Raw genomic sequence first — 19,917 nt, 5'->3', positions numbered from 1 at the left:
AAAAAGTGGTAGTACTGGAAGCACTAGAAAAAACTAGGAAGGAAAAGAACTATTCGCTGAATGTGAGAGCAGATTTCAGCTCAGCAGCATTCTGGATAGCATGAGGGTAAATGCAGGAAAATAAATCTTATACTTTGAAAAAGTTAATATATTCAAAGAAGGAAAACATGTTTCTTGTAGAGTGGCTTGACTTTAGAACCTGCTAAAGTCAATTAGATCAAGAGTTACAGTGTGTTTTTCAGCCTGGTTTAAGAGCAAACAAATGGGAACAAGCAAAGTGTCCATCTATGAGGGACTAAGTAAAGCATAAATTCATCCAGTGCAATATTGTGCAGCCATTTTTTAGTCTATATGGGTTTATCTGAAGAGATATAACACTCAAATTGGTTTTTCAAAACCCATATTTTATAGTATGCAGGTCGATGTACATGTGTGCTTGAAATATGTATGCAGTTTTTCTGGCATAATGTACAAAAATCTATTAAATACCTGTGAGGAGTCAGACTGAAGGGTAAAGAAAGTGAAACTCTTCAGTTTTTACATAATACTCCTCTTCATAAGTGTAGACCTTGAGATCTTTTTTAAGCATGTACACAATTTTCTCCTCTTGCTTCTTCCTCTTTATTATTTCAGATAATTCTAGATTTACAAAAGTGTTTTAACAAATGTCCCCATATCCTTCACCCCGCTTTCTCTTTTGTAAATGTCTTACATGACCACAGACCATTTATCAAGACTAGTAAGTTACCCTTGGTACAGCACTATGAACTCAGATGCAACTCCCTGACCATCACTGGCTTTGACATCAGTGTCCTTCTCCTCTCCTAGGCTCCAGTCCAGGATCCCACACAGCATTTTATCATCACCTGTCCTTCGTCTGCCCCTGTCTTCTGTGACCTTGAGACTTTAGAAGAGTACTGGTCAGTTACTCTGTAGAATGTCCCTCAACAAGGGTTCGTGTGGCATCTTCTCGTGGTTAGATCAACATTGTGCATTTGGGGGAAGGACACTCCAGAAGCGTAGGCCCTTTGTAGTGCATTGTATGCACAATGTTGGTGTGCATTACTGGGGATGTTCACCTGTGTTTACCTTGAACACACCGCTCGGGTGATGTCTGCCAAGTTCCTTCGCCGTAAACTTGCCAACTCTCCCTTTGTCGTGACTGCGGTATGTATTTTGAGGTGGTACTTGGAGGTTATGCTAATACCTGTTTCTGTTTACACATTTTCCCACCAATTTTAGCCTTCACCGATCAATCTTGCCTGCGGCACGTTTTACCGACTTATTAATGATTTTCTACTTGTCTCATTTCTTCTATATCTATTAATAGAATTATTCTGCAAGGAAGAGTTGCCACCTCTCCCCAGTGTGTTTGTTTAGGCAGTTATTATTTCTGTCAGTGTGGCCTCCTGGATACTAATTTTATCATTGTTTTATAAATCGGGACCATCATTTTGTTGTGGAGGTAGTTCTACCTTTGCCATTGGGGAACTCTTTTAGGCTGCGTCCCCTGCCCTTTGGATATGCTGCTGTCTTTTCTTCCTTCCCTCCCTCCCTCCCTTCTTCCTTCTTTTTCTCTCTCTTTTTTTTTTCTTTAGATGCTCAGGATGCTCCAACTCATCTTGTATTTTCTCTGCTGCAGCCTTAGCTCAACCGATTCTCCATAGAGGATCATGAAGTTCGAATCAAGATATTTATAGTTACTTTCCTGATGTAGAAACCGGTGTAAAGAAAAAAAGAGCCAGACCTGGTGCCCAGGTTTGGTGAACATCCGTAAAGGACACAACTGCTTTGAACTTCAGTGGATCCCAGGCCCCGTGTTGATTAGGTCCCAGGAAGTTTCTTTAATACAATTAATTGATTTAAAAATTCAAATAGAGCCTGTGGCAAGTGAGCTCCCCACACACCCTGCCACTTTTTTTCCTAATTAAAAACCAGGCCTTGCTTTAACATAATAAGACTGGTTTTCCTGTATTATAACTTGGCTTTGGATGCACTTCTGAATGAGGAGTTCCAGAAAGGAGAATGCTTGTGAGGACAATTTTCAGCTGGAGGGCTCACTCCCCTCTTGCTAAAAAATAATAATAATAATAATTCCTCCATTCTTAAAAAGCATACCTCAATTGAGTGAAAGAATATCGGCCTTTATTTCTGAAGAGGAAGTTAGTCCTGTCCCTTCTTACAGAGTATGGTAGAATATTCTTCTAAAGGATTTTTAAAAATTATCACTAAAAATACTTAAATAACTTTTATGTTGCTTCCTCTGGCTTATTAAAGGAAATAGGATGTGTTTGCATTGAAATCTGGCAATGATTAATTAACGTTCCAAGTGAAGTTTAAAGAATACAGGGGGGAAAAAACCATGCATATTAAATTCAGTAGCAATGTGTGATAAATTTGTAAAAACCCGAGATCACGGTCTCTTTTTTTGTTCCCTTCCCATTGTAGTGAAAAAATTCTTACCTGCTGCTGTGCAGAGCTAATAAAAACAAAAACAAAAAACACCTTTTCCTGAGAGTTTTTCAAATTCTTTGCTATTTCAGAAATCATTATTTTAATTTTCTGTTTGCTCAAATTCTGATTGTTTCTCCCTCTCTCTCTCCTTTTCTGTCCAAGTTTGTAGTTTCTAATAGGAAGAAAAGAAGTCTACTATTTGGAATTTTCTTTGATATATCCTTGATTTACATGGCAAATAGAAAGCAGCTGTCTATTTAAACATCTAATTCTTGAAACCATAGTCCCCTCAAGCGTCATCTGGAAATAATGTAGCTTGTAAAACAAAGCTAAGAAGAAAAGGCAGTGTTTGTTTTATGTGGGATGAATGATTTCTGTTGGGGTCCTTTAATTTGGCTATTATGAGGGTTATTAAAAAGCAGTATTACAAAAGAGGTTTAAATGAAAAGAGTTTTTTTGAGTTGGTATCTTATTATTACAGTTGATTATAGTCAAAGCTGCAAATGTTTTTTAAATGGCACTTGTAGTTTCTCCAGATAAGATCCCCCCAAAACCAGGCATCTTACTCATTGTACGAGTGGAAATACAACTCTTTCCTTAGCCAATTTAATTTCTGAAAACAAATTGTATTTGAGAATTCAGTTCTGCCTGTTATTCTGGAAATTTCATGGATTTCTGAAAAATTCTTCAGAATCCTTGTAAGAATGTTTGGGGATCGCCTGATACTTGGCAAAATGAGCATGAAAGCATCAGAGTTTATCTAGACTTCAGGTACTATTAGAAGATTCAATTAGCACTAACTAGGTAGAGGTAAGCCTAAATTGTTTCTTAATTTATTGATAAATTACTTGAGTTCTGATACTTGAGACCTCAGTCGTGAGGAGTGGTGTGCTTTGGGGAGTAGAAAGCGAATTAGTTCCTGCTTTGACAGTTGTTAGAGGCCCTGCCATGACTGGAGTGTATTGGTTTTCTTGATTAGTTAATGCAACAAAGCAGTTATTTTTGGATAGTTGACATACAATAACTAAATTTCTTTCCTAAAATGTACTTGGTACCACAAGAATGACATCACTTAGCATGTTTGTTTAATAATCAATAGGGCAGGAATGGGTAAATTATTTTCACACATTTGAGTCACCTATAATCTCTCACCTGGTATCTTCTGTGTTCTCAAATTTGTATTTGAGAACACAGAAGAGAGTATTGGGTCATGAGGAGAGTATTGGGTTGCTCTGAAACACATCTTGTTTTCCTGTAATGCACAGTGCTAATTGATCAGTTGAGTGATTGAATTAATGATTATCTCCTTTTTTAGGGTTATGTTCGAGGCCTAAAATGTACCGAGCCTTTAATAACCAGGCATTGTCTTTCTTACAAAGTTATTTCATACTGGCCTGTGAATTCAGATTAGAATAAGAGTAACTTTCGTTTCATTATTAATAGTACTTTAGCTTACTAACCAACTCCAAGTCCAAGTTTCCCATACCCACTGTGAGTGCTCCCTATAATGACCAACATTCTGCAGGTTAACAACAGTATCAGTTACAAAAGAGTAATGTATGCACAAACACTCTCCATGTGGCACTTGACATGCCTCCTCCTTTCATCCAACAAGCAGTGAGCAACTACTGTTTTCCCAGGCATGTCTTTCCTGCCCTGTGAAGATGTCATTGGAGATAGAAACTCCCGCTCGCGTGAAGCCTTCATGCTAGTGAGGTCAGATGTGGAATGATTGCACGAACCGGTAAACAAATGAAGCGTTAGAAGGTCCGTGGGAAAATAAAGCAGGATAAAGTGTGAATGCACTGAGCACTGATGAACCAGTAGAAAAATGGTTAAGATGTAAATGTTATGCGTTTTTTACTACAATTTTTCGTTGTTAAAGAATATGAGCACTGGGACCTGAAAAAACCGGACTTAACCTTCATGTGACCTTGACCTCTTTAACTCCTCTGATCTTTGGTTTTCTTATTTATTAAATAAAAATAGTTACACCTCACCCATGGGATTGTTGTGAGAACTGAATGGGAGAATGCCCAGAAAGTGCTCGGTTCAGTGGTTGGCGTATAACAAGTGCGACGTGAACACCAGCGGTCACTGCTATCGCCACTACAGCCTCTGCCCTCAGCGACAGGGAAACGTGCCCTGCGTTCTCCCATCACTGCACACTGAGGCAGGCTGATTAACAGTCTCCTTTCAGGGCACTGGAACAGCATGGAATAAGTGGTGCCCTGCAGGTTAGACTTGAGTTCACTCGCAGTGGTAGCACTTCCTAGGTATGTTACCTTGGTTCGAAAATATTCAGTTAGTGACCTTAGAGAAGTTGCAGCTCTCTGAGCTTCAGTGATCCATCAAATGAGGATACTAATATCTTCTCTGTAGAGGTGAATTTAGTATTGGCGATTATACATATAATGTTCTTGGCTAATGCCGTATCATAGTAGGTTTTCAGTAAATGATGGATATTATCACACCATGATTATATTCATTTAAATATATTTATCATTTGCTCAGGAATGGAAGTTAAGCTGAGCTTTCCCATATATTCTTGCTGGGCAGAATTTATCTGAATGTAAGAATAATCTATTTCTGGTTTAATTGTGGGCTTTAGAGCATACTATTAAATTGTATCTTTTTCTCGACTTTTGAAATCTCAGCATATGCCTTTTCTTTACATATCAGTGGAGCCTAACTGCCTTTCTATTTACAGGAATGGTGGAGTGCTCTGTGGTTGGCGATTGTGGCAAATTAAAGGTTAACTGGGATAGTGATGCCCAGTGTTAACCTGCTCTTTTTTACATACCGTGACAATCCTGTGCCTGAAAGGACTTGTTAGGTGCCAGATGCAAGCAGACAAAATCATGAATGAACAGACATGGACCCTGCCCACCTCCCCCCAACACACATACACTGCTCAGAGAGGTAGTAGAGGGGAAAACCTTGTAGCAGACAAATAAATAGAAAATTATAAATGGGTCTAGGGAAGATAACCGACATAATTCAAGAGACTGTGAGAATCCTAATTTAGATTTGGGGGTGTAGGGGAGGTGGGGGTACCTGCTCTGTGAGAAAGTGGTATTTAACTGAAACCTGGCAGATGCATGAGTCAGCCATGAGGAAGAATGGGGGTGGAGTGTTTTGAATAGCATGTGCAAATGCCCTGAGGTAACTCTGCTTACCCAGCAAACCACAAGCAGGTGCAAATGTCTTGGAGAGGAGCATGGCCAGTGTCAGGCTGTGCCAGGCCTGGTGGGCTACTCGTGGTGAGGATTGGGGAGGTCACCCATGTAGTGCAGGTAAAGTCATTGGAGGGTTCTGAACAATGGAAGTACCTTTGAAAAAGTATGATGGCTCAGTGATTTAAAGAGGTAAGAGGTGAGGCTGAGAAACCATCCTGCTGAGAGAAGACGATGGCTCGGAACACAGAGAAATCTAGACTGGAGACGGAAGTGTAGGTGTCATCAGCCTACATAAGACATTCAGAGTCACAGCAATTGATGAGAGCACAGTGAGAGAGAGAGTGGCAGGAAAGGGGTAGAAAGACCAGTCCACCGAGTCCAAGGGGCCTCCGACCTTCAGAATCTGGATAGAAGAGGAAGTGCTTGTAATGACCCTGGGGAAACCCCGGGTGCATGGGGCCAGACGGGCGTGTCTTGCAGAGGAAGAGGTGCTAACCCAGCTGTGGGTCGAAGACTGAGGGCGAGATGCAGGTTAAAACATACCCACTAGTTTGGGCAAAACAGGTGGTATCTGGTCGTGTAAAAATGGGGATTATTTTGGGCAGTATAAACTGACAGCTAGATTAGTCCTGAGAGGATTCTTTTAGGGATTAGGTGTTTTTAATTGAAGTTTAGGAAAGAAAGAGTATAAAATTAGTTATTCTCAATCTCCTATTTAGCCTTTCTTTCCCTTCAAATACGCCTATCCCCCTGTTCCTATTTCTCAGTGTCCCCAACTTTATGAAGTTCCTGCGTGGGCCAATGAGTTAAGCTTGTTTGAAATGCAAGTTTTGTAGCAGTGCTTTAATTAATAATCATAATAACCTCATAGTAGTGAAGTATTCTGATTAATTATCTTGAAGTCTGTATGTCTCTCAGATTTTAAATTAAACTATGCTTAATAAACCAAGTGGCAGGTAGTGAAGTCGAAATGTTGTTTGCATAACTCAGGTTACAGGAGCTCCGAATGGCTTCATCATAGCACTGGAATCACTTTTATGAGATTGCATGATACATTTAAGTATCTCTTACATTATTATATAATAAGCTTTGAAGTCACCATTCCATCCATAGTTCAAAGGAAATACTCTTTGAAAGCATGTATAATGTATTTTTGCGTGTTTGTCATTTTCCTCAGAAAAATACCGAGGAAGAGGTTTTGAGAACCGAGCACAAATGAGGGAAGTGAGTGCTGTGTAACAAAGGGTGAAAACTTGTGTGTGTGTTGGGCTTTTGTAAAAGCTTTAGATTGTTTTTTTTTTCTTTTCAATTTTTCATCCTACCGTCCTTACTATTACATTACTTACGTAGAGCCTTCTGTCCATGGAGTTCAAAGCACTTACAGTCATCAAGTCATTTATTTCTTGGATTTATTGAATGGGTACCCATTGTTCAAAAGCCTGTGGGCGTAAGTACAAAGTTATAAAAGCATACAAATTAAATGTAATAACACAGGAGCGAGAGAGAAAGCCAGCAGGATCACTGCTGTGCCTTCTTGGGAATGCCAGCCTCTTACAAAGAAAGGAGAGAAAACAAAAGAGAAAGAGAAAAGGAATAAAGCAGCCACCTAGGATTTGTCGTGTTCTGAGAGGCACAAAATAAATTTGTCAGTCCGAGGGAGTGCCCACGGGGTACAGCTGTAGAGGCCCAGAAGGTGAGTTTAGAGGGTGTGCTGGAAAGTGCGTGGGCTCAGCTCTTACTCTAGTGACAGCGCGTGAGGAATTACTCCTCCCCCTCCCGCATTTCTGCGGCCAAGGTTGTGTCCAGGTACAAGGAGATTTGGTCACCTGCCATTGTCGTAAAGCAGTGTCCCAAAATTTGAGTCACGATCTTATTCTTGGGTCCCCAGTTAAACCTTAGTTTCATTTCTTTCAGGATTTTAGCTTTAGAGATGTATTTCTTTTTAGTTGTCTCCTTCATAGGATATCTTAAAAAATGAGTATTTTCAAAGTTTAGTAAATTAGGAACACAAGCGGATTCTAAAATTAATTTAGGATAGAAAAATCTCATTTTCAAGTAGAAGTCAGTAATAGATCATTAAAAATTAAAAAACACCAGCACACACATTATTTTGAAATAGGAAGATAAAGGTAGTGGGGAGTGGGCATTGGGGGGAGGGGAGACTTTGTCCAGGCGGCTGCCCTTTGTGTTTGAGACCTAGTCGTATTCTTGACTGTTGAATTGTGCTCATTTGTTACTTTGATAAAATTCAAACAAAAGTTTAGGGAAAAGAAAAATATGAACAGGAAACCAAACCCTTGTGTACAATAAGTATTTGGGATCATTTAAAGAAATGAGATTAATGTATTATCCTCAAAGTCTTAGCCTGTAAAGGAAGGCTCGTCGGCATCCTCTATTAAGTGTGGCCTGATTTTGGTGATTCAAGAGAGATTGGCTAAAACTGCTAATAAATTATGCATTCTGTAATTAGGCATTTTCTTCTGATATTTTCCTTATTTAATTGGAAGTCTGTAATGGCACTGACTGAAACCCTTGAAAGTGTCATAATGTGAAGTCTTCAGTGGGGCACTTCCTGTGCTGCTTGTTCAGGTCTGTCTAGACGGCAGTCACTCTCTCATCCTCCCTGTCCTCCCTGTGCCCGGCTGGCCTCACAGCACTTCCCGCAGCTGGCATCCTCTGCCATCCGAGTCTGAACTTCACCCGGGCAGGGGTCGCGTCCTGTGGTCTCTGCTTTAGTCCAGTGCCTTGTCCACTGCTTGTTGGTAACACCAGCCACACGACAGATACCATCTGGGATGTTGTGCTGGCTGGTGATTGGTAGCTATTGGGAGGATTAAATTGGCATCAGTCAGCCTGGTAAACTGAAGGAGTTAAGAAAACAGCTCCTTGGAGTTCATCGAACCAGACCTACCACGGCCTGTAAATTACAGGGAGCAGAGAAGAGTGAGCGAGTGTTCTGTGTTTTTTGCTGTTATCAAAGCTCTTAGGAGGTGTAAGGAGCACTCAGAGCAGTGTTTTGAGGTCTCTCATAAAAGGCAGTTTGTAACTAGTTTTTTGCACAGTTAATGCATTTTTACTTCCTCCCTCTGAGTCTTTGTCAGTCTTTTGGTTTTTGTATTCTTTTTCTCAACATGTCTGGTTCCTCATCCAATTTACTCACATTTTAATTGACATAAAGTTGAAGTCGTTAGGAAGGTTATAATCATTCCTTTATTTGGCTTCTTGGCATACCAAAGAGTTGGAGTTAACAATGACTATTGAATAATAACCAGTAAATTAGTTCAAATAATGTTACAGTATGTTTCCTAAATATAAATCAAACACATAAAGGGGGGGGGCGCTGCTTCCTAAAAATTTTGCTTGGAGACAGGTATTTTTATTAAGAAAGCAACTGGCCCCCCCTTACCCGTGGTGTCACATCCATGGATACAACCAGCCTCAGGTGGAAAATATTCAGGGGGAAGGAAGTTTGCGTTGTTGAAGTGTATCGCTGGTTAGTGTTTACCATGTACAGACTTTTTCTCCTGACATGATTCCCCAAATAATACAGTGTAACCGCTACATCGCACTTACATTCTGTCAGGTGTTACAAGTAATCTGGAGGGAACGGAGAGTGCGTGAGAGGATGTGCGTAGGGTTGTGTGCAGGGGCTGCTGCGTCCTTTTATATGGGAGAGCTGAACACCACAGAGGTCGGTACCCTGGGTCGGGGCACTGGGGCCAATCCTCGTGGACGCTGAGGGATGGCTGCAAATCCCTAAAACTGATTTTATGCCTCCATTTGTTGTTTCCGTTCTTTGGACGTTTGACAGTTCTTGTTTACCCGACTCCCAGTGTGGTCTTTTGTTAAAACCAAGTGATTTTCAGGCAAGTTTGAACTAGCCATTGGTTTTATGGATGAAATGAGGCAAATATTTTTCTGCGATTGAACATTTAGGTCCGTGCCAAAGTTGAGTGAAATGCAACAAAACTTTTTGTCACGCCTCACACCTGTGACCCACATGCGTTGCCCGGGCCGTCTGTCCCCCTGGAGCTGGTGCATGTCCGATAACATCTCTGACTTTGGACCTGAAGGAAGCCGTGGTTTTCCTTTAACTAAGAAAAACCAAACTGCCTGTCTCTTGCAGGATAGTCGACCAAAGAGAATTATCCTTAAATTACCAGTTAATGGTCTCCATTAACTGTAGAAGAAAGCTGCATCTTTGTTATATTACTTCCTTGTACTGTCACTTTTATGAAAATGCTACTAAGTGAATGTTAGCTTTGTTGCTAAATGTTACAATGTATGCATTAACCTAAATGTGTTTTGTTTGCGTTTCATAGCTTTCTTGTAACAAAATCTTTCCCTATTCCCAGATTGATACAAGTAGACTAAAGGAAGCAATGGAAAAGAGGAGAGGCGGAATCGTAGTTCTTGCCAACTAGATTTTGACTGAAGAGCTTCCTTTAATAGCTTTTTTCTATATTTCTATATAAATATCAACTTTTTGTTTGCCTTCAAATAAAGAATCTTGTTCATTCCTCATTAGGGTTTCCCCACCCTATTTTATCTTTGACATATTGGTAGTTGTTTCTACAAACTTTTGTCCAGAAAATAAAATTAGGCATCTTTCTCTTCCAAAGAAATTGACACCATAGAGCAAAACTGACAGGCAACCGTAGCCCATGACGTAATTAGTGGGTTGCTGGACTGTGACCCCAAGCTGAGCCATTCTCAGTCAGACCCTTATGACTGTGACACATTAAGTTTCATTCCCCAGAACTAATTTTATGTTATAGAAACACAAAAATAGATAATCACGAATGAAGCCTTTTTATTTTGTAACCCTGTATCACAAATGACAGCAAGATAAGAATTGGGTTGTTTCTGTTTTTGGGTGCATTTGAGGTTTTCAAAATAGAAGTCCAGTGACATTTAGACTGAAGACATCTTGTTTAGTAACTCTTCCTTTAGTGAGCATTCTTCTTTAGTCTGAGGACCTTTAAATTCATTTTAAAATTAGTGTCTACCACAAGAAATAAATTGCAAATTTAATGCAGGATTGCCTCCCCAATTTCTTTAATCCTCATTGCTGGGCGATAGACAGTTTCCATAGCAACTTCTTCAAATGATCTCTTGCTCTAATTGTAGCAGCAGACTGAGTCACCCTCATTGCCACCGACCTTGACTGAATCATGAGCATTGGCAGTTGTTTGGATGAAATGTAGGCATTGGTCCCAGTCATTAAGCAAACCATAAATACAACTTTTGGTCATTACACAGGACATGGTTATAATGCAGTGGGTTTGAAATCAGCTGTCTTTAGTCAAAAGTCACATGTATTTTAGCATTAGACTTGGGATATTAACATCATATTTCCTAAGGTGGTTAGCCATTTAGTGAAACAATAGCATTTAGGGTGTTAAAGATCTCAGATTCATAGTTAGCTCAGTGCATTTCATTGTAATGCACATGAATGTTCTAAAATTCAAATTTCAATGTCATGGAAGCACTTCTCTTTAAATAGACATAAAAGTTCAAGTCAGGAAACATTAGAGTTGTTTGACTTTGTGCCTGGTAGAGTTACTGTACCTCCCAAGTACATCTGTATCTAATAGGAAACCTTTCATTCATTATTGCTATTGCTTTGACCAGTAAAAGCAACAATTTCTTGAGCTGCTACTACATGTTAGGCGTTGGGGTAGGAGTGTTGTGTCTTCGTTATTTTGTTTCCCCTCTACTGTAACAGTGTTGCTGATAAAGAAATCAAGGTTTAGATCTTTCCTAAGGTCACGTAAGCAGTAAATAGTAGAACAGGATTCAAAGGCCAGTCAGGTTGTAGCAGCAGACTGCGTCACCCTCATTGCCATTAACCTTGACTGAGCCGAGGTCAGAGGCTGGGCTGTTAACTGCTCCACCACAGAATTCCTCTTCCATATTCTGGCCAATTTTCCGTAAAGCTAGAGAGTCTTTAATATATAGAATAATGCTCCTTATTTGAATCTACGAAAATAGTTTTTAGTATCTAGATTGAGGTTCAGCATCTCTCAGTTAAATTTGTGATATTATTGCCAAATAAAAATAACAAGTTTTTGTTCCCTTTTTTAAATGTTCAATTCCTTACATAGCTGGAAAAAAGCATTTTTGAGAAATGTCTGCCCTAAAGATTTTGACAGGATGTTGTAACTCCAGGGTGGAATACAGGGTAAGAACTGCATCTAATTTTAGATCCTCGGTACCCGTTGTCATTGCTGCGTGTCGTGTCGAGGTGGTGGCCCTCAGTCACCTGGTGGGGGGCGGTAGAAAAGAGCTTCCAAGAGAGTTCCAACTCCGCCGGAGCTGGGGCTGGGCCTGGGGCTGGGGCTGGGGTCGGGGTCTCACCTTTCCAGACAGGCGCGTTAGACCACACTTAGCCTTCAAGCATTCATTGAAAAGCCAGTCAGAGAAAGGCAGATACCGTGTGACTTCACTCATATGTGGAATCTAATGAACAGGCTGAACTGCCAAGGAACACAGAGGCAGACTCATAGATGGAGAGCAGGCCGACAGCCCTGGGCGGAGGGGGCGCAGGGTGGACGGATGGAGCGAAAAGGAAAAAGGACTCAGGGACTCAGACAACAGTGTGGGGATTGCTGGGGTGGGGGGCTGGAGGTGGAAGAGGGTATAAGGGGAATAAATGGCAATGGGAAAAATACAATAAAAAAAGAGTTCATTGAAATTGTAACTGGTTTCTTCCTCCCCACTCGTGTGGCAACCGCCTCTTCCCCCTGCACGCTGCCGGGAGCAGGGGAGTGCTGTGTTCCTTCTCTCCGCAGAGGGACTGGTCCTCTGGGGCGTCGTTTCATCTGGTTGCCTCGCACAGTCATCATCGCCGTTCCCTGATGGCTTTAAGACGTAAAGCTTACTACACTGTCTGGACTTTCCGGATCGGTAGGGCCGGAGGCGCATTCTCTGCAGCTTCCCACAGCCTAAGCAGAAGCGAGGCTGGCTCCTTGCGGAGCTTCCCTGCCGACAGCCCTTTTACTTCCCAGTTGCAGGAACTGAAGCCCGGACAGGGAGGGGCGTGTCCTGTCCATGGCGAAGCTGGGACTGGACCCCCGTCCAGGGCCTCTCTCTACGGACTCGCAGCTACCTCTGGTTTTTATTTAAACTTCAGGGCTCTCGCTCCCCTGTATGGTTCCTCACTGCCCCTCATAACCCCAGTGACTCCTCCTCCCAAGGAAGAGTGAAAAAAGGACCCCAGACGTCACAGGTCTCTGACGCGACATCCACGACGTACACGTTTATAGAGATCATGTCCCTCTGCGCGTTAACAGTGTCCAAGGTGATCCACAGACACTGAGAGCAGTGAGTTACCGAAGAACCAGTAGGCCCCTTGGTTTAGAGAATGATTATTTTCAGACATCGCCTTACACTTGATTACTCTCAAAGCTTGTTGGGGCCTTTGCCTCCCAAACTAGCAATGACTCTGTTTCAGGAGCTGGGGTCATCTGAAGTAGATTCTGGATTTTACTGAAGCCTGAGGTCACCCTAGAGATTTTTCTACTTTAATCACATTTTGGGTTTCTCTAATAAAATTTGCTTTTTAAATGCAATATTTTCTCCATTCTTAATGGAAACCAAGACTTACAACTAGGAGGGATTTTTTAAAATCTCATAAGCACTTGTTTTTGCAAATAAAAGATTGGAGCTCGGGTTGAGTGACTTACCCAAAGTCACGCAACTAGTGGTCGGCTGAGCTGGGACCAGACCTGGGGTCTTGTTTCTCGGGTGGGATGAGGGGAAGCACTCAGCAGACTGTCAAAGCCATGAAAAAAAAAGGTGCCTCTTCCTAGAGAATTCTTCTACTTGGATATCACTTTTTCATAGGATGGAGGGGTATTTCTTTTTATAATAGAACACTAATGTATTCTGAAGAAGAATGGAAATCAACACTAATTCTTAAGGCAAACCATTACATTGTGAAGGCCCCCCCAGCTCAGGTGTGTGCCTACCCTCACCTGCCTGTGGGAGGGCCTGGGAAAGGGGAGACTCCCTCTCCTGCACCCCACCTTCTGCCCAGGGCGAGCAGCCTGCTGAGGTGACCTGACTGCTGGGGGCTGCAACTTAGTTGGATTTCAATGAGAACGTTCCTCTTTTGTGAGTTCTCTGGCTATTCTCCAAGTATGGACGAACCTGTAAAGGTAGCCAGTGACCCCTCGCAACCACCATTATCTTGCCTTCTTGCCACTGGTAACGGTGTTTTAAATAACAGACTTCCCAGGGTTCTAGTGTGGGCTTGTCGGCCACACTCGAGCCCTGTCCAAGGAACGAAGAAAAAGAACACATCGTGTCACATTCCCACACGAGAACGACCACGGGGCCCCATGGCCTGCCGCTCTCCCCTCCTGCCTCCCCTCCAGTGATTAAGGTTGCACTTCGTCTCATCTGGTCACAGCACTTACTCTTCAGCTGTGATTCCGCATGTAATATAAAGCTAGTTCTTGCTATAGGAAGCTCGATACGCTGGGACAGATCCAGCTCTGGCTGGAAATAACGCGGCCACAAAGCCTTCCAGTCTGTGCGCCAGTGTGGTAGCGGCGGTAGCGAGGGTCCGCGGCCAGGTGATTGGATTCGAAGGCCGTCTGCAGTCGGCTTTGAAAAGAGGCCTGCCTGTGCCTTCCCTCCCCTCCCCCCGCCCTGGCGGTGTCCCGTTCATTTTGTTGAAGGTTTTATTTTCTGCTGAAAATGCAGGAAATTTAGACAACTCTTTTGGAATCCCCCCAAAACTAATACAAACAAGATACATATGCTTCTCTTAAGGAAACTAAAAATAAATGATTTGAAACTATTTAACTGTATAAATTCCCTCTCAAAAGGGAAAAGGAAGTTTATATAACGAGGCAGCCGTGAGTGCTGCTGACAGGGTAGGAGACTCCCGCAACTGCCGACTAGTCCCTTTGAGGTGGAACCACCACTGAGCGCAGGACGCACTCGCGGTCCTTGCTGCCAGGTACGGAAACCGCCAGGGACCTCTGAAAACGACCCTTTTCCCAGGGTCCTCGTTTCTGCATTTGAGATGCTCTGCAATAAAGTAAGTTTTGAGGTTTTTTGAGAAGAAAGTCTGTTTGATCTGGGATCCACTCCTGGAATGGAAGCCATGTGCTAAAAATACCGTGAATGAAAAAGACACAATATTCTCCACGTGTTTTGCTGTTCTACTAATGAACTATCAGATTTTATCTGGCAAAGCTAATTTTGACAGAGTACAAATGACACATGGTTAGTTTTTAAAAGTGTGTCTTTTTATAAAACCTTACGTTATTCCATAAGTGCAAGTTAATCTCCCCATACATTGTCCTCTAAAGGACCAGTTTTTTAAATTAATAGAAGTGGAATTGGGGGCTTATAGTTAAGACTAAGAAATGTGATTTCTGAGTTCTCTATAGTTATAGTAATTGAATTAATGTGTCAACTTTGAAAAGTCATTTATCTTTTTGTTGTTTTTTGTAATGCCCAAAATCAAAATGATTTTTCTCCTTTAAAATACTTTAATATATTTGTTTTCTTTAAATATCACTCACGTGGTACTTACCATGTGTTATACAGTCTTGAGGGCTTCACAAATGCTCCCTCATTTAATCCTCACGGGAAAAGGAATCCAGGAGCAACCTTCTTTAAATACCATTTGAAATGCTGACATCCCAATACTGATTAGATCAGATAACCGCTCAGGTCTCTTTAAATGCTGAGATATGGATGACTTTGGGATTTTAAAGAAGCTCTAATCAAATTCATGCTAATTCTTCATCTGTTTTACAAGTGGTGATTATTACCCAATAATGCTTTTTCAAAATGAAACCTAAAGGATTTCTTTTGTGTATTGCCATAGGTAGTAGAATCTAGTCATAGTAGCAACTTGAAAATTCTGATAACTTGTGAATTATAATTATTAGTATAGCTTGCCTTGGAAATTGGAATTAGTCAGAAGTTTGATGCTTTATCTGTAGTAAGTGAGAGTCCCCTGGCACATAATTCACCCTTCAGGCCCATGATTATGTCCTGACCCGCCGGGTGCCTTGTCACTGCAATTGATGTGACACAAATGGAAGGAGCCACAGGGGTGCGGTTTCTAGGAAACGGCTTACGCGGTGGAATAGCTGCTCCTTAGGGGATGATTGGAGTCGTGGGTGGGCCCTGGCTGGCCTGGCTCAGCGGGCTGGGCATCCTCTGCAGACCTGTGCCCTGTCAGGGCACGTACCTGGGTTGCGGGCCAGGTCCCCAGTTGGGGGCGTGTTAGAGGCAACCAGTCAATATTTCTGTCTTGCATCGATGTTTCTTTCCTTCCTGTCCCCTCTCTTTAAAACCAATAAGCATGTCCTCAGGTGGTGATAGAAAATAAAAATGAAGCTAGAGAAATGAAATACCCAGTAACTCCTTTAAATAGAAGAGGGTTAGTGTAATTCTTAAAGAGCCTTCAGTGATTGATGCAAAGTGAGAACTAATGTGGAATATGCTTGTTGATGTGACGTTTCCAGTTTATATGTTACCTGACTTGGGAGTAAAATAAATGGTCAGTAGTTTAGTTTGGGTTTCAGCGAGCAGGTGCTTGTTTGAGTGTTGGGTATATTATCCTATTTGTTTTAGCAGATAACTCACTCAGACATTGAGGATAAATTGTCAGTGTGTTTGAAAGCACAGATTATGAACTATTGACAGGTCATTTGTTTTTAAAATTTAAGTAGCATATATTAGGACTTAACATACATGGGTATATGAAATATTTTCATAAACATAAAATTCTGCAGAAAGCTAATGTTTTGCCTTGTAGTCGTACTTTCTCACTGGGTCACTCTTAAACGACTGAGAGAGAGTTCTGAAACTTGAAGTCTCTTCTTCCTCCTCCTCTTAGACTAACTCGAGTACCAACAAGAGATGAAAATGAATTGAGAGAATTCTGGTCAAGATTATGTTGTCAGTTCTCAGTTTGAATGCCACTCACTTCCCTTTGCTCCAGAAACACAGGAATACCAAGAGAGCATTTAAAACACATAGCCACCCCCCCAGATGAGCTAGAATTTTCTCAGAGCAGAAATAAATAAAGGAGTTGAAGCAGTGAGCGTTTGGAGCTTCTGGTCTGGAAGGAGGCAGGAGCGGCCGGGAGCTCAGCTATAGCACCAGGTGCCCAGGTGGGAGGCCGCGCACTGGTGCCAGGTTCCCTGCTAGGAATTAGAAAGTGGAATAGATTTTTTGCTGAAAAGAACCCAAACAAAGGTGTTCACGATGGCTCTTAAGTTCAATGGCGAGGGAGGTAGGAGGACATAGAACCAGCCTCGCAGTGGGATCGCGAGCCGAACTGAACCTGCCTTGGTGGCAGTCCCTGCCCTGGCGTCCTCAGTGCGACTGCGGGGCCGGGGCTGGGCTCCTGGTTTCAGAACAAGGCAGTTGCAGGCGCTGGAAGCCACCACATGACCTGCAGGTTCGGGGGAGGAAAAAGCGCACTGTGTGGCCTGCTTAACCAGAGTTCCCAACCACATGCTGAAACCCGTGAAAGAACCAACATAGTCCTGGGTGTAACTAACGTAAGAGTAGTATCCAAATGAAACTGAAAATTAATAGAGTCATTTTGAAAATAGTCTCTTTAGTATTCTCAAAGATACGTTAAAGGGTGATATTCATAAAAGAATAAATAATTATGAAATAAAAACAGGCAGAAGTGAAACAAGAATGTGACAGACAACTAGTTATTTAGAAAACTTAAAAATGAAAGCTGTAGTAAGTGAAAGTTTAGCACAAATTTTGAGCTGGGCACTATCGAAGGTTACCTTCGAATCCCATCACACAATATTACAGTTTTGCTTCAGCGGGCAAAGGGTTTAGAAAACTCAGGAAGAGAGGTCAAGTCTATTGTATTTACATATACTGTTGCTCTTTTTCCCAAGAGGCTTGTTGATTGCCTGCTTTGAGTTTTGCTGTCTTATAACCATTTCATGCTCGGATTCCCAAAGACTGTTGACTCTGAGGAAACAGGAGCAGAACAGTTGGCTCTTTATAAATAGAAAGGTTGAAACAACAGTGCAGGAAAATGAGGCCGTATTCTGAAACACACACTTTTAGTGGACGTGGCAAGGCCCTGCCCCACTTTAAACCCTGGAAGTCTGATGATTGCACCTGACACAGCAAGGAGAATACACATAATGATCTGTTAAGTGAGGGCCTAAGTGAGCCCCAGATTTCCTTCTAGGTCGGCGAGTCTACAATTTATTACGGGAAATTCCGAATTATCACCATGGAAGTTCAAGAAAACTTAACTGAAATCCTTTAGTAACTGATAAACCTAACCCTAAAAATTCTGGGGAAAAATCTTGAAAGAATTCTTTTGCATGATCTTTCCACTGCTGTTAGAATTTTTAAGCAATTGCTCTCATTCTAATTAATTCTGGGTCAAGGAGAAAAATGCTGACTGTGTGGGGATTTTCTTTATCAGGCACAAGACCTGAACGTCATCGAAGAAGTGATTCGAATGATGTTGGAGATCATCAATTCCTGCCTGACCAATTCCCTCCACCACAACCCAAACCTGGTGTACGCGCTGCTCTACAAACGGGACCTGTTCGAGCAGTTTCGGACACATCCTTCGTTTCAGGACATAATGCAAAATATCGATCTGGTGAGTGTATGTGGAGATACTTAGGACGGTTCTGTTTTAAACATCAACATAGAGAAGTTGAACAAGCCTTGGCAGAAACTGTAAAAGAGTCTCCTAACAGTATGTGCCCTCTGTTCTGCACTGCATTCCACGTATGTCCTATATATTCAGACATACACACAGGGTCTGGCACCAGTAACGCCCCTTTTGTATTTTAAACTCATTCATTACAAAATCATAAGCAGGTAATTCTGTAACATAACAATATCACACTCAAGCACACCGTATGACATTTTAGGTGAGATGTTCAGATTAAAACTATAAATTATTTTGCCCATATTATTACCCTACCAACTGCAGTCAAGCAGGTGTCACTTCTGCTGGACCCTGCGCGAGCACACACACACACACATTGGGTCGGTCGGAAAGTTCATTTGGTTTCTTCTGTATGATGGGCTCTGGTCGTGCTAACTTATCTTTAACTACATTCAAGACAGTTTTGTTAGGTTGTATTGTGACAGCTGTCATATCAACACACATTTAAAAAATTACCAAAATTGGTGAATTTTTGTATAGCCATTTTAATATTGAAGATGGAAGAAAATAAGCAACAGTTTTGGCCTGTTATACTTTATTATTTTAAGAAAGGCAAAGACATGACTGAAATGCAGAAAAAGATTTGTGCACAGTAAGGAGAAGGTGCTGTGAGTGATCGATCGTGTCAAAAGTGGTTTGCGAAGTTTTGTGCTGGAGATTTCTCTTTGGACGGTGCTCCGAGGTCAGGTGGACCAGCTGAAGTTGATAGCGAACAAATCGAGACTTGAGTTGAGAGCAGTCAGCGTTCCACCATGCAGGAGACAGCTGGCGTACCCCAAAACATCCAAGTCAATAAAGTTACTGGCGAAAATGAAAAATGTGTATTTTATTTCATGGAAAAAAACCTTACGGATGTTTTGGCCAACCCAATATTTTTCTTAGCATTTTTGTGTAATATCAATTCTTTGAAAATCTCACATTTTAATATCTGTATTATGGATGTCCTAAATATATTTAACCATTATCCCATATAAGAAAACCCAGATGCTAAGAGGGGGTTTCCAGGTAATTGTAACACAAATCCAAGCCTAAGAATCATTGTCTTAGATAAAGATTACATGTTTGCGTAGGGCTTTATCACCGTGACTTATTTGCATATACACACTCTCATCTGACCCTTCACCATCCCCGGGAGGGACACCGAGCAGGGCCTGCGAGGGAGAATGTTGGCTGAAGGCCCCTCGGGAAGCCCCGCAGACTGTGAGCCCAGGCCTGCTCATACAAACTCTAGGCCTCCAGCATCCACTGGGGTAAACCTGAGTCAGGTTCCAAACGTGCAGGCTTTCCAACAACTTTCTGTCGAATTCTGCCACCCAAAATAGTGCTGGGCCCACTGGAAATTCATTCAAAACCATTTTAAATTACTTTTACATGTTTTGGGGAAAAAAATGCCGTGACAGAGATATAAATAACATCTCTACTTTTTGCCTCTTTCAGCACTTTAGCTTCCCCTTCCCTCCCCGACATGTCCCTGAGATTTTGGCATAAGCAAGCCTTTACTATTTCTTCTTTCATAAAGTTAACCTTGAAAAGTGTTGGGAGAGGACACTATGAATCTACTGTTATTTTTAGCTGACAGGG

At 41.8% G+C, this 19,917-nt stretch overlaps 1 protein-coding gene across 1 annotated transcript in view; it reads left to right on the top strand.

The window, feature by feature from the left end:
* DYM (dymeclin) overlaps window positions 1-19,917 on the top strand; it is a 267,961-nt gene that overhangs the window by 188,820 nt on the left and 59,224 nt on the right. The window contains exon 15 of the mRNA XM_045850041.1: window positions 18,079-18,261. Coding sequence (XP_045705997.1) covers window positions 18,079-18,261 — 183 coding nt within the window. The remainder of the gene's footprint in view (window positions 1-18,078; window positions 18,262-19,917) is intronic.

This window comes from Phyllostomus hastatus, unplaced genomic scaffold (genome assembly GCF_019186645.2).
Source record: "Phyllostomus hastatus isolate PE091 unplaced genomic scaffold, TTU_PhHast_1.1 phas_contig_80, whole genome shotgun sequence".
In the NCBI taxonomy this organism is placed as follows: Eukaryota; Metazoa; Chordata; class Mammalia; order Chiroptera; family Phyllostomidae; genus Phyllostomus; species Phyllostomus hastatus.
This window is presented reverse-complemented; position numbering and strand designations above follow the sequence as displayed.